Source organism: Pelobates fuscus, chromosome 5, assembly GCF_036172605.1.
Source record: "Pelobates fuscus isolate aPelFus1 chromosome 5, aPelFus1.pri, whole genome shotgun sequence".
NCBI lineage: Eukaryota > Metazoa > Chordata > Amphibia > Anura > Pelobatidae > Pelobates > Pelobates fuscus.
The window spans coordinates 309348397-309362893 of NC_086321.1; the positions used below are offsets into that span (position 1 = coordinate 309348397).

Consider the following 14497-nt stretch of genomic DNA (forward strand, 5'->3'; position numbering starts at 1 on the left):
AGCGTTTCCTTGCTTGTAAGCAGAGTGTCTATTACTGCCTGTGAGAATCCTTTTTCTTTTAACCCTTCCCTTTCAACTTCCATGCCATCAGATTGAGAGAGGCTGGGTCTGGGTGGAGAACAGGGCCTTGATGTAGAAGCGAAGGATGGAAAGATGAGTGGAGTAGGAGGGAAGGCGTAACCTAGGTTGAATTGCCAATCCCTTGATAGAGCATCTCTTCCTATAGCCAGAGGATCTATGTTCTTAGAGAAGAAGTCTTTTACTTTGCTGTTCTTGTTTGTTGCCAGTAGGTCTATTTGTGGTATGCCCCATATTCGTGTTATCTTCTCGAATATTTTGTCGGACAGGCTCCATTCTTCTGGGTCTATTTCCACTCTGCTCAGGAAATCTGCTATGGAATTATGGATTCCCGGAAGGTGTACAGCCGATATACCTGCTAGATGTTTTTGCGTAAAGGCCATCAGGGGTTTCATTATTGACATAATCTTTTGACTCCTGGTTCCTCCTTGACGGTTTATGTAGGCAACTACAGTGGCGTTGTCTGTTCTGATTTTGACCCACTTGAAACAGATAAGAGGGAGAAAATATTTCAGAGCTCTGTGAACTGCCATCAGCTCTAATAGATTAGATGGAGTGTTTGTTGTTGACAAGGGCCATTTCCCTTGTATGAAGTGGTCTTGCAGGTGAACTCCCCATCCCCATAGACTCGCATCCGTGGTTACAACAGTCCACGTGATGTTCCCCAAGGGGAATCCTCTGAACAGGAACTTATTTTGTAACCACCACATCAGGGATTGATGGACCTGAGGAGGAATCTTGATAGGTTGTCGTAGGTTTCCGTTTCTGAATTGGAAGATGACATTTTTCTGGAATTTCCTCATCCTCCATTGGGCCCATCTTGTTAGCCCTATTGTTGAGGACATTGAGCCTAGAAGACTCATGCATCTCTCTGCTGAAGTCACATTGAATGTCAACATTTCTTTGACTTATTTTATTAATTTTGTACCTCTTTCTTGAGACAGTTGCACTGTGCCTTCTAGTGTGTTGAACATAGCTCCCAAATATTTCATCTTCTGAGCTGGCTACAAATGACTCTTTTCCTCGTTTATCTACCATCCATGAAGACGTAGGAAACGCAAACAGATTTGACCGTGGGCCTGAAGGGTATCTTTGTCTTCTGATAATATAAGGATATCGTCCAGGTAATGGTAGATGGCTATGCCCCTCTTCCTGAGTTCTGCAATTAAGACGGCTAAGACCTTGGAGACTGTTCTTGGAGCTGTGCTGAGACCGAAAGGCAGAGCCCGGAATGAACTTCTGATCTTCTACTGCTATAGGGATATGAAAAAAATATTGTAGTCTGGAAAGAATAAAGTCCTATAGGGATAGGGCAGGAACAAAAAGACTGAGGGAGGAGATGGTTGTATACCCTTATTTTAAATGTGAAACTCGCAACCAGCCAGAACGAAGTGTCATTATGAGTAGTGATTTGAAATAGTCATCGCTAGAAAAGAGATCTCTGAGTGACATTAAGCAATAATAAATCGGAAGACCTCAGAATCATAAATGTGTATCGCTATGAGACATACAACCGAGGTGTATAAGTGTCAAAAAGTGCTGTGTACCTAAAGTGACAAGTGAAACAAACCGAAAAAAAAGGGTGATATAAAAATGAAACAGCATAAGTCTCATAAATTTCATTAAAACAAGCAAGAAAGAGATGATTATTAAGTATGAAAACAAACATATATTAATTCATTAATAAAATACATATAGTTAATGAATACTATATACCATACAATATACTGAATAGCGTGAGCTTTATCTGAAAATCAAAGCCTTCTGTTTAAATAAACTTAGTCTAAATCCCATCCGAGATATACATTCAACAGAACATAGAGAATGTAATATATTCATTCAGTCCTTTAGGGGTAACTGTGTGCAACCGATGTATCCAATATGTTTCGCGTTGGAGTAATACTTTAGATCTATCACCTCCTCTGGGGACTAGGAGGGACATGATCGATGGCTATGAATTGCAATGTAGGGAGTCTATGATTTGCTTGAAGAAAATGTTTTGCAACTGGTTTGTCTGATTTTTGATCCCTGAAGGCCGTGTTGATGGTTGATCTATGGCCTCTAATCCGATCTCGGAGCGTTAGATCCGTTTTCCCCTCGTATGAAAGACCGCAGGAACAGGTGATTAAATATATCACATGGTCCGTAGTGCATGTGATGTATTGAGTGATGGGAATCTGAATGCCACTGTGTGGATGGACAAATGAGGTACTTGTGTTCATGTGGCTGCACGTCACGCAGCCACTACATCACGCAGCCACTACATCTTAATAGGTCCTGTGGTTTTCCGATAGCATAGAGTAGGGTCACTTCTAACTAATAGGTCCCTTAGGTTCCTATTCTGTTTTAAGCTGATGGTCGGTTGTTGCTGAAAAATGGATGGCAGATTTTTGTCTGAACGCAAGATGCCCCGATATTTGTTCATGGCTCGTTGGATTTGTAAAGTGCCTGTGTGAAAAGTTAAAGGTAGGTACATTTTAGTTGCTTGTGGAGTCTTTTGGATAGCCCCTGTGGGGTCACATGTCATATGTCTCATGGCTTTGTCTTTTGCCTTCAGTAATACGTCGAGATTATATCCTTTGTGCAGAAATCTATCGGTCATCTCTTGGAGTGGTTTCTCGCGATTCACTGGGTCGCTATTGTATCTCAATACCAGCATGTATTGGCCGATTGTCTCAGCCAGGGACAGTCTGCTTGAACCCATTGCGAAATACATCGATTACTACATTAAAACTACAGTCATGGATCTTCCTACTTGTCTACGTGATACAAGTGATTTTTTTGGAGAATATAAAGAGCCTAACCTCGATAAAATAAAAAATAACTGCAAATATTTATATATAGATAAATATATGTAATTACATAAATAACTACATAAGTATACACATAGAATTTAAATACATATATATATATATATATATATATATATATATATATATATATATATATACCGTATATACTCGAGTATAAGCCGACCCGAATATAAGCCGAGGCCCCTAATTTTTCCCCAAAAAACTGGGAAAACTTATTGACTCGAGTATAAGACTAGGGTGAGAAATGCAGCAGCTACTGGTAAATTTCTAAATAAAATTAGATCCTAAAAAAAATATATTAATTGAATATTTATTTACAGTGTGTGTATAATGTATATATAGTGTGTAATGTATATATAGTGTGTAAATGCAGTGTGTGCGTATGAGTGCAGCGTGTGTGTATGAGTGCAGCGTGTGTGTGTATGAGTGCAGCGTGTGTGTGTATGAGTGCAGTGTGCCTGTAAAAAAAAAAAAATCTGCCTGTAGCTCCCACAATTGGTTGCATCTTTACCAGGTTTGGGGAGAACGCTAATGTGGCCTCTAGGGCAGAGGGTGGTAAGGGAGTAGAAGTCAGGATCGAGTTGAATGAGTTTAGGAATGGTTGTGATAGGATGTTGGTGAAGATTTTGTAGTATTTGGCTGTGAAGCCGGTTGGGCCCGGGCGCTTTCCCACAGGAAGTTGTTTTGTTGCTTGGACAAATTAATTTACTGTAATAGGAAGTTCTAGAGAGTCTATCACATTATGTGGTATGGTAGATTTGATTCTACTCAATAGGAAATTATGAATTTCTGTGGTAGGGGGTGGTGTGTCTCTGAGGTTGTAAAACTTTGTATAGAACTCTGATAATATCAGTCATAAGATGTGATTGGGTACCATCCGATAGTTTAATAGAAGGGATGGCAAGAGACATGGTCTGACCAAGTGATTGGTCCGTTTGAGCACAAGCGTATCAGGGGGAGAAATCTGTGTGGGAGAAAGATATTGATATGGTAGTAGGTACCTGTGGGAGAAGAGTAGATGGAATAGTCCCTTCCTGTTGGGTGTACCGTTCTCCATCCATCGTACAATTGGGCACCGTGTAGAAGGGAGCATAGTTGTTTACAAGTGGGCTCTGTGTGCTTAGCAATCTCTGAGGAAGGACTAGTTGTTGCAGTAAGAAAGTATGGTGTTACAGACAACAATACAGTGCAATGTGCAATACAGTCGAAGTAAACAAGTTAAACTATGTATATGCAACCAGGAAGTAAGGGAGATACAAAATTCAACTTCTACAATATTTTTCCAATGCTATGTTGCGTGCAGGAGCAAGTCCAATGGATGAGCGCAGGTTCCACTCACGTCCACCACACACAAAGGTATAGTTGGTGAGGTTGGGAAGGAGGGGTGGGGTAATGGGAAGGAGAACTTTGTGGCTTGAAATTAAGTTGTGTGGAATGATCTGGGGAAAGTAGGTAAGCGATCAGCAATAAGGGTGATGTTTCAACCTGTCCGAGTGCAATAGGCAGGGGAATTTGGTAGAGGTGTGTGTGCATTTAGAACTCAAGGTGGGATCAATCCATATATGTTATGAGTAGTATTTGTGTTGAGACAAGTACTTGTGTGAACCAAAGTTCAAGTTATTCTAAGGTGATTGGGTTTCATAATGATTGTGGGAGTCAACAAGGTGGTCCCCTGGGGAAGGAACGTACAGAATATGGGCACGTATTGTGCGCATCTTTCAGGGAAGATTTGGTCTTGGGTTGCTGGTTTCCCCCACAGGGGGTGTCAGCATGGCAGGTTAATAGCCGGCATAATGTGGTGCATAAGTGCGTAGGTTTTTGGTCCCAGCTGAGGGTTGGGGGGGAATGAGTGTAGCATTACTTGCGGATTAGGGACAAATCTGCTGCACTAGGACATGTAGCATTACTTGCGGATTAGGGACAAATCTGCTGCACTAGGACCAGTTTATGGTCCAAAGAGTTAGAGACCGTAGCGGGATGAGGCAAATAAAATCACATACTGGTTTAGCGAATATCTTCCGTGTGGTTACACCCCTTTAACCGATGACTGAGACAGACATCAATTAAGTATAACTCTTGAGATAGCATTTTGAGTTATACATAACTAAACATTATCATATCCAGTTATAGCATAAATAAATAAGAAACAGTCTCAGGCACTCACTGTGATATGTTCAAAGCAGTTTTAATGGATGTTACAAGTACCCTCTCTCTGTCTGCCGTGTTGTTACAAATATGTCTGTTCCTGTCATCTAACTAAACCACAAAGTAACTCATATATTTCGTATGCCGAACTACTGTACAAACTATAAGACTCCCAATAACAGTCATGTGTGGCCAATTAAGCCTTGTTAACCTCTTTCACCCCTAAACAACTGAACAAAATGCTGAACGACTGACCACCCTGCATGTGGCATGTGCAGCTTATTAGCCTCCCAGAAGCTGCGGTTTGCAGTTAACCGCAGCTTAATTGACAAACGGCTGGGTGGTCGTTGTTCGTATGAACGAACACGTGGAACTGTTTTTGGTCACTGTTTTACACGAATACCGCTGGGATCTCAAGACTTTCATACGTTTGATTATAAACATACGAACGCAGCGTCGTTCGGTACCTTCATACTCACCAACTAGACCGACCCTGATGACTAACAATTATGGAACTAATCCTGGACTGAGTTATGCCGAACGGTCGTTTTGAACACTAACCCCATGGCGATCCAACTGTATTTGTGAGATCCAAGCTATCTGGGGATAGGTTGAACATAGGGGTTGAATTATGTACAATAGGAGTTATGTTTTTTTATATGGTTTTGTTACAGTCTTAAATATTTTCTGTCCCTGGAGATAATTTAAGTTACTACGGCCACTTAAGCCAATTATCTCCAGGATAGAGGGGAGGATTTAGAAAAATGCACTTTGTTGTAATTGGTTCATGTTACATGTGTTTCAGTGTCCAGTGAGTGTTTCCTGGCCTGAAAAAACTTGTATAAAGCTGATGCATGTACCCATTAAAACCCCTCAACTCGCAGCCTCCACTCATGTTGCAGTGAAATGCTAATCACCGGCTCTGCTCAGAGATCCAAGAATGTTCTACACTTCCAGTGATATTGACAGTTGCTGAAGTGGGACTCTTTGCTGCTCTCTCAGCTCGGGGACAAGGACATCCAGGCGGTCCAACCCTCAGCTAGCCTGGGGCAACCATAACAATGGATTTGCAATGTTTCGACCTGTACCCAGGTCTTTATCAAGCTAACACCACAGTAACAAGAAAACATTTCAATAACACAATCAATTAATGTGAAATTAAAAAAAATTAAAAACAGATATATTCATTTGGTTAATGGACTCACTGATTCAACCCCCAAGTTCCTTAGAAAACATGGAAATTAGACACAGTATATGGCATATAAAGTAAACAGAAGTAAGGAATAAACAGAATCCACATATTGAAGCAGACAGAAAGGGTCATTAAAGTTTTTTAACACCTCTCTCTTGTGATAGGAGGACACCTGCTATGGGCTCAATAGACTCATCTATATCAAATAATAAATGAAAAAAGGATAAGTAATGAGAAGAGAATGAGAATAAATAAATTAGTAATAAATGTAATTACCTTATACATCCTCCAAGGTAACAGCTCAATAATCCAGCGGTAAAACGAGCCGCACATGTGCACGTTACGTGCGTGATCCCGTCACTCATGGATTTCCACATCACAAAATGCCCTCAATGGTGGGCGGGGCCTGACAGCCGAGCTAGCCAGACGTACATGCTGAGAGCTCTGGCCTGACCGAGCCTAAAAGCGACTAACACAAACCGTAACCGGGGTTCCAGCAGCCCAACTCAATGATGGCTCACAGTACTCACAGTGTGGGAACCCGAGGAGACCGGTCCCAGGCTTTTCTGCCGAGACACAACGCACCCCACACTGAGGCCTGCCGTGGGGACCGCGCAAAGCAGCAACCATCCCAGTGCCCTGCATCCCCCCCCTCTGAACCGGTGGGGGTCATCCCGGTCCCCGCTGGAGTAACCCTCACACCAGCGACTGGGTGTGTTCTGCCTGAATGTAGACCGCATGCTGAATCCAAGATGGCCGCTGAACAGGTCGAAACGTTGCGGATCCATTAAAATTGCTTTTAACATATCACAGTGAGTGCCTGAGACTTTTTCTTATATGTAGATTATATGGGGTATTTTGACTCGTGCTCAGTTTAGCACCATGTGTGTATTTTTGTGATTGAGTGCAACCCTCTTCCTTACTTATTATACGGCCTGCACATTGTTTGGCTTCCGCTCTCGTGACCGTTCGCGTAGTTGAGTGATATAACCAGTCTCGTTATCAAAAGTTGTAGTTTTGTTTTTGGTTTTTAAGTTGTGTATGTCCGTCCATGGTTGGCCTTGGTAAGTCCTGGTATCTGTATGCGCAGATAAATGTAAGTCGCTGGCTCAAGTGAATTCCGATAAAGTCTCAGGATAACCAGCGAATGGATCAGAAACCTGACTGGGTATGAGTTTCCTGCCCAACTCCTTGCTGCACATGTTTAGTGAGCTTTTGAGGTCCCTTGTCTGGGTGAGACGGCTACAGGATCTGTACTTCTCTTCTTCGACAGAGTGTTCCATCTTTGGCGTTGCGGCAGTTGAGCTGGTCCAGGCGTCAGCTGTGGTGCATACCAGTCTTGGAGCTCCAGATTGATACATATTTCTCTTTGGATACATGTTTAGCGCTGATACCTTCAGGCTACTACTGTCTCTGTATAAAGGGTGCAGTTTCCCTACCTACCCTTCTAGGCATTTAGAACTTTGTACAGCCTAGTCTTATTTTAACTTACTCCCTTTCCCCTCCCCCATATATTTTTTTCTCCCTCCCTTTTACTACGGTCTCTTATACTGCACTAGACTGTTAGCCATGGTTAGGGAGATTTGATTATTTATATGTTTGTGCTCATTCTTTATATATTTCCTCATTAATAAAGTACTACTTTTAACTGCTTTTCCTACTCCGCTACTTATAGTTATATTTACCCTTTCGAGTGACAGACTTCTCTCCTTTTTCCACTCACTTTATTAGGGTTACCCCCTCGTCTGTCCTCTTGGACATACCACTATCTGGCCAACTATTTCTTGTTCATTTAAATAGTGAGTAGAACTCTGTACCATTAAGAACGCATAGTTGCATTACTAACTCTATAGTGTTCCATTAAATAATCAAAGCAAAAATAAATTATCTAGATTTGTTAAATTATCCCAGTTTTACAAATTATTTTTTGTGGGGTTATTACTGAAGAATTTAAAGGATCACTCCAAACCCATAAAGCACTTGTGTTTGCAGTTAGGTGAGTTTATGGTTGCTGCCCAAGTGTAGTGGGATTCTGAGCATTTATTATACTGTAACATGTATTACACAGCCGTGTTGCAGTGCTTCCATCCATCCCATGTGTGCCCTACAGTTTGTCTCTGTTCAAATTATAAAAAAAAAATAATAATTCTGTCTTATTTTTTTGCCTTTTAAAGCAGCAATAGGAATTGTTAGTGTAGGACTAAATGTTTTGCCTTGACACTGGCAAATTAACCTACACTGGCCACTGTAGTTGTACTAAAAACCTCTGTTGCATGTGGGATCTAGTGTGGTGTTCACTTTTTTAGTTTTCAAAATAGAAATAAATTAAAATAAAAAATACTATTATTCCTTGAGTCAAAACTACCTTTAATTACCTCTGTAATAGGAGATTTAGGATTCACATTCCTGGCTGCCGCAATTTCCTGAAGCTGGCTGACTACTTCAGTGATTGACAACCTCTCTTCTGGGTTCACTTTCAACATAGAGTCTGAAACAAAATTAAAAACAGGCATAGAGAAATTAGCAACATAGATATTTACGCCACCTCAAGAATGTGTCCATAATGCATTTTATTTCAGTAGCTAAAATGGGAAAATGTGTGTGTTCTTCGCTAAAACGACAGGACTACAGGGATCAGATTCAGAACCCTAAGGGCATGCAATACTTGGATTGATGACCCCCTATCCCTGCTTGGGCAGGATATCCTCAGCTTGATGAGTGCACTCGGCTTTGCACCTACTGAAAGGGCCATACACTTGATCTAGTGTTCCAGTCTGGACTAGAAGTGTCAACAGGAACTGTAAATCCAGTTTGGTCAGACCACCACTCCATTCACTTCTCCATTGTATTACAATCAAGCCAGACTCCAGCCTCAGAACCTTGTCAAAGAGCACTCAGTAAGAGGGGTGACGCCATTGAATGTAACATCACATATGGATGTAATGGGAACTAATCGGCACCTGTGAAGACCCCAGATCCTTATTCCGGCTCTACAACAAAACTATAGAGAGACACTCTAGAAAGCACTGCACTAACATACATACGCACTGTCAAAACCCACAACAATGCACCGTGGTTTAAGAGAACTATCAGAGAAATGAAGAGAACAGGCCGTAAACTCGATAGTGGCACAGGACACATGCTCCAGAGGATAAAGCCGCTCTTACCAAATATCTAAATAAATATCAATTCAAGATAATTCGGAAAAAAAATCTTCATTTTCATCACACAAAATTGCACTCTCCCACACTAGACCCAGGCAACTGTTTTACACAGTAGAAAGGTGTAACGAGTATATACCCCTACACGCAGGATCCAGCCAAACAGAAGACAGTACAGAGGAGAGATACGTCTACCGGACCTTAGAGTGGCCGGACTCGACGTAATAGGAGAAGACAGAGTCAGGAACGATCCGAGGTCAAGGGCATAAAGAGACAGCGTAAACGAAAACTAGCCGGGGTCTGGTACACAGGAATCAGCAAGCCTGCAAACAGTACAGACAAGGATAAAGCGAAAACGAAGTCAAAATACAAAGCCAAGGTCAAATACGGAGAAACACAACTGAACACAACAAGCACTAAAGGGAACTGTAGCAGAAACCACGATAGGGCAAGGAACAAGGGAAAAGGGTAAGTATAAGTAGCCTTCAAACTAATGTGATTGGCTCCTGTCACTTCCACTCCCCCAACAGGTAAGTGTATGGGGTGATTGGCATGACAGGAGCCAATGGGAGCCTTTTTGCAATTTAGGCTCCCACTGTCTCTTTAAGAGCGCGCCCGAGACTCGCGGCGCGCTCTTAGCTGCAGGCGGGACACGTGACCGCATCTCGCGGTCACTGCCCGTCCTCCTGTTAGGAGAGTCGGATGAGCCGCGCGCGGCTCGTGCAGCCGCAGGACCGCGCGCGGCTTGAAGAGAGGACCACGGCCGGCCCCCGGATAAGGTAAGTACCGCTACAAAAGGCTCTGCAAAGAAGCATGCATGTATATCCCCATTAACTTTTCCCAGGATAAGTGTGAAGCATTTGCGATCTTCTTCAGAGACAAGCTTTCCTCAATTAGCCTCTATCGCAGCAGGCCAAACAGTTACACACCAGAACCATTACAATGGAATGCCAGATTGCCCCAGTTTATGGTCCACTTTTACAAATGTGGAGATGAAGGGAGTTTAAAGAACCATGCAAAAGTTACACCGTGTGACTTAGACCTTGCTCCAACTCAGCTTTTATCTGCACGCATTGAAGCACTCACCACAGCCCTCACAAAAATAGTGCAATGTTCACTAAAAACTGGAGACTTCCCAAGAAGCTGTGGTAAAACCACTCCTAAAGAAACCTTTATTAGACCCAGACTGCACGGCTTATTACAGACCAGTATCTAATCTTCCATTTCTGGGGAAAATAATTGAAAAAGTAGTGGCAACTCAACTGGAGGCCCACCTATCAAGCTTGACCATATTTGATCCTTTCCAGTCAGGTTTCAGATGCCGCAGAGCACTGAAACAGCGCTAGTCCGAGTACTAAATGATCTCCTTATGGCGAGAGATAAAGGTGCTACTAATCCTCTTGGATCGCTCAGCTGCATTTGACACCATTGACCACAGGATTTTAATAGAGTGCTTGCAGCACATCTGTTGTCTAGAAGGCACAGTCCTTAACTAGTTTAAATCTTTCCTCACTGGTAAATTACAGAGAGCAACATCAGGATCAAGCTCATCGGCACAAACAGAACTGACCTGCAGAGTTCCACAAGGTTCCATCTTGTCTCCCAATTTACTTGATGTGGCGGCCACCCTGAGAGAAGAGGGGTTTCTGCTGCCAGAGATGTCCTTTTCCCCTAGTACAAGTAATGTTGTAATATCCCCAAGCATTGATCCAAGCGGTAATAAAGCAGGTATAGCTGTTCCCTACAATCACAAGACTATAGCTCTGTGTTGAGTGTGAAGTTGAACTCTTTTAATGTGAGCCACAACTGGCCTTATATGCAAGTCTCTATGCAAGGGGTTTCTCATTACATATTCCAGGGGCATTCCCCTAGACCTGAGAGGGGACTGTAGTAAAAGTACACATATACCGTATATACTCGAGTATAAGCCGAGTTTTTCAGCACATTTTTTGTGCTGAAAAACCCCAACTCGGCTTATACTCGAGTCATAGTCTGAATTATGGCAATTTGCATTGCCATAATACAGACAGGGGGGAGAGGGGGGCTGGCAGAGCTGTACTTACCTCTCCTGCAGCTCCTGTCAGCTCTCTCCTCCTCCGCGCCGTCCGTTCAGCACCTCGGTCAGCTCCCAGTGTAAGTCTCGCGAGAGCCGCGGCTCTCGCGAGACTTACACTGGGAGCTGACCGAGGGAGCTGCACAGACCGCGCGGAGGAGGAGAGAGCTGACAGGAGCTGCAGGACAGGTAAGTACAGCTCTGCCAGCCCCCCTCTCCCCCCACTGAACTACCAATGACACTGGACCACCAGGGAAGGAGCCCCCCTCCCTGCCATGTATCAAGCAGGGAGGGGGGACGAAAAAAAAAAAAATATATATATAATTAAAAAAAATAATAATTAAATAATAAATAATAATAAAAAAATAATAATAAAAAAATTTAAAAAAATTATAATTAAATAATAAATAATAATATAAAAAAATAATAATATAAGAAAAATAAAAAAAAATAATAATATATGAAATGCCCACCCCCACCAACACATACACAAACACACACTGCATCACACACACACACACTGCACTCACACACTGCATACATTATATACACACACTGGAAATAAATATTCAATTAATATATACACACACACACTGCACTCATACACACGCACTGCACTCATACGCGCACTGCACTCATACGCGCACTGCACTCATACGCACACTGCACTCATACGCACACTGCACTCATACGCACACTGCACTCATACGCACACTGCACTCATACGCGCACTGCACTCATACGCGCACTGCACTCATACGCGCACTGCACTCATACGCACACTGCACTCATACGCACACTGCACTCATACGCACACTGCACTCATACGCACACTGCACTCATACGCACACTGCACTCATACGCACACTGCACTCATACGCACACACTGCATTCATTATATACACACACTGGAAATAAATATTCTATTAATATATACACACACACACTGCACTCATACACACGCACTGCACTCATACGCGCACTGCACTCATACGCGCACTGCACTCATACGCGCACTGCACTCATACGCGCACTGCACTCATACGCGCACTGCACTCATACGCGCACTGCACTCATACGCACACTGCACTCATACGCACACTGCACTCATACGCACACTGCACTCATACGCACACACTGCATTCATTATATACACACACTGGAAATAAATATTCTATTAATATATACACACACGCACTGCACTCACACACACGCACTGCACTCATACGCACACTGCACTCATACGCACACTGCACTCATACGCACACTGCACTCATACGCACACTGCACTCATACGCACACTGCACTCATACGCACACTGCATTCATTATATACACACACTGTAAATAAATATTCAATATAATTTTTTTAGGATCTAATTTTATTTAGAAATTTACCAGTAGCTGCTGAATTTCCCACCCTAGTCTTATACTCAAGTCAATAAGTTTTCCCAGTTTTTTGGGGTAAAATTAGGGGCCTCGGCTTATATTCGGGTCGGCTTATACTCGAGTATATACGGTAATTACATTAACTTTCAGGCCCAGGGAATACATAACCAAAAACACAACAAAATACACATTTATCAAGTAGGTACCCCCTCAAGTATATCCCTGGCTAGCTTGGATCTCAGCGCCCAACATATCAAGAAAGCACTCTGATCCCACGAACGCAGCCGAAACGCCACCTGGGGATAGTTGGAACCGACTGCACACGAGGCACCTGCCCAAAAGAGTTCCATGAATTCAGGCGAACAGGTCGTTCTCTTTCAGGAGTACAAAACAAAACAAAATAACAAAGGTAACTGTTCATGTGTAAGTTAGTTAGTAGAGTGCCCCTCGTTCGGGAGTTTGTTCCCACTGAACGTCGATCTTCTCAATCGATTGGAACCGAACCTCCACGGAGATGGAAGCCCCAGCGGTGTTCGCGCCGTTGAGTGGCCTATAATAGTTCCATAAACTCGACAACCAAACATCACTGTAAGCATTCACGAAAACAAGAGGGCCACTGCCTCGTGTTCGTCCATAAAAACGGTGGCCACCCAGCTGACCGCTTAGAACGTTGTTAATTGCGGTTTGCAAAGGTGAGAAAGAGGTTAAGCAGGTCAATGAGCGGCACACAACTATTCTGGGTGGTTTGTTCATTACTTTGTTCGGTATACGAACCAAAAGGAGCAGTTTGTTCAGTGATGTTCGTATACCAGACCATTTAATGTAAAACAGTAATTGGTGTAAACTCCTGTCCTTATAGGTAAGTGGTCAGTTTTATTCAAGGCACACACCGCGACAGGGTGCTCTCCTCCATCTTCTCCGATTTGGCTTAAAACTGCCCCAGTCCAAACATGAAAGCGTCTGTGTACACAATAAAATGTTTGTTAGGGAGTGGGGCAGCCATGACAGGGGCATGAATTCATGTTTTCTTTAAGTACTAAAACGCAGCTTTACATAAGGGAGACAACAGGACCTGCGTAGGCAAACTTTTCTTTGTCAAGTCCGTCAGGGGTTTGGCTATAGTGCTGTAGTCGGGTACGAACCGTATATAATACCCGGCAGTCCCCAGGAAGGCCAATACTTGGGTCTTGGTGCGGGGTGTGGGCCAGTTAGCGACCGCTTCAATCTTAGTGGGTTCTGGTTGCGGTTTCTCACATGCCACCAGGTGTCCCAAATCCTGGACCTCTGCTATACCAAGGTGGCATTTGTCTGGCTTCAGGGTCAGGCCAGCAGCCTGAATCTGATCCAGCACTGTCCCTCCATGAACTAAGTGTTCCTCCCAGGACTCACTGTACATCGCAATGTCATCCAGGAACACACAGGCGAAATCCTGGAAGTCATCGAGGAGCCTCTCCACCAAGCACTGAAAGGTGGCCACCTTTCTATTTTATCACCGCTTGGTTCTCTGCTCGCTGTGTTTCTGCCATCCATAGCTGGTATTGCCATTTCTCTCTGGCTTCTGCTTCAACAGAGTTGAATACTTGTGTGACAAGGTCCACGGAGGATTTGACCCGTACAACGCCAATCTCAACGAAACGGACCACAGTGTTTCATCTTCTCCCACGTAC

General features: G+C 43.2%; 1 protein-coding gene across 2 annotated transcripts in view; it reads right to left on the reverse strand.

Moving 5' to 3' along the window:
* The window catches only part of GAK (cyclin G associated kinase), a 621278-nt gene that overhangs the window by 505900 nt on the left and 100881 nt on the right, over positions 1–14497 (reverse strand). For both annotated transcript variants that reach the window (XM_063455510.1, XM_063455509.1), the window contains exon 9: positions 8604–8716. In XM_063455510.1, the coding sequence (XP_063311580.1) occupies positions 8604–8716 (113 nt within the window). The remainder of the gene's footprint in view (positions 1–8603; positions 8717–14497) is intronic.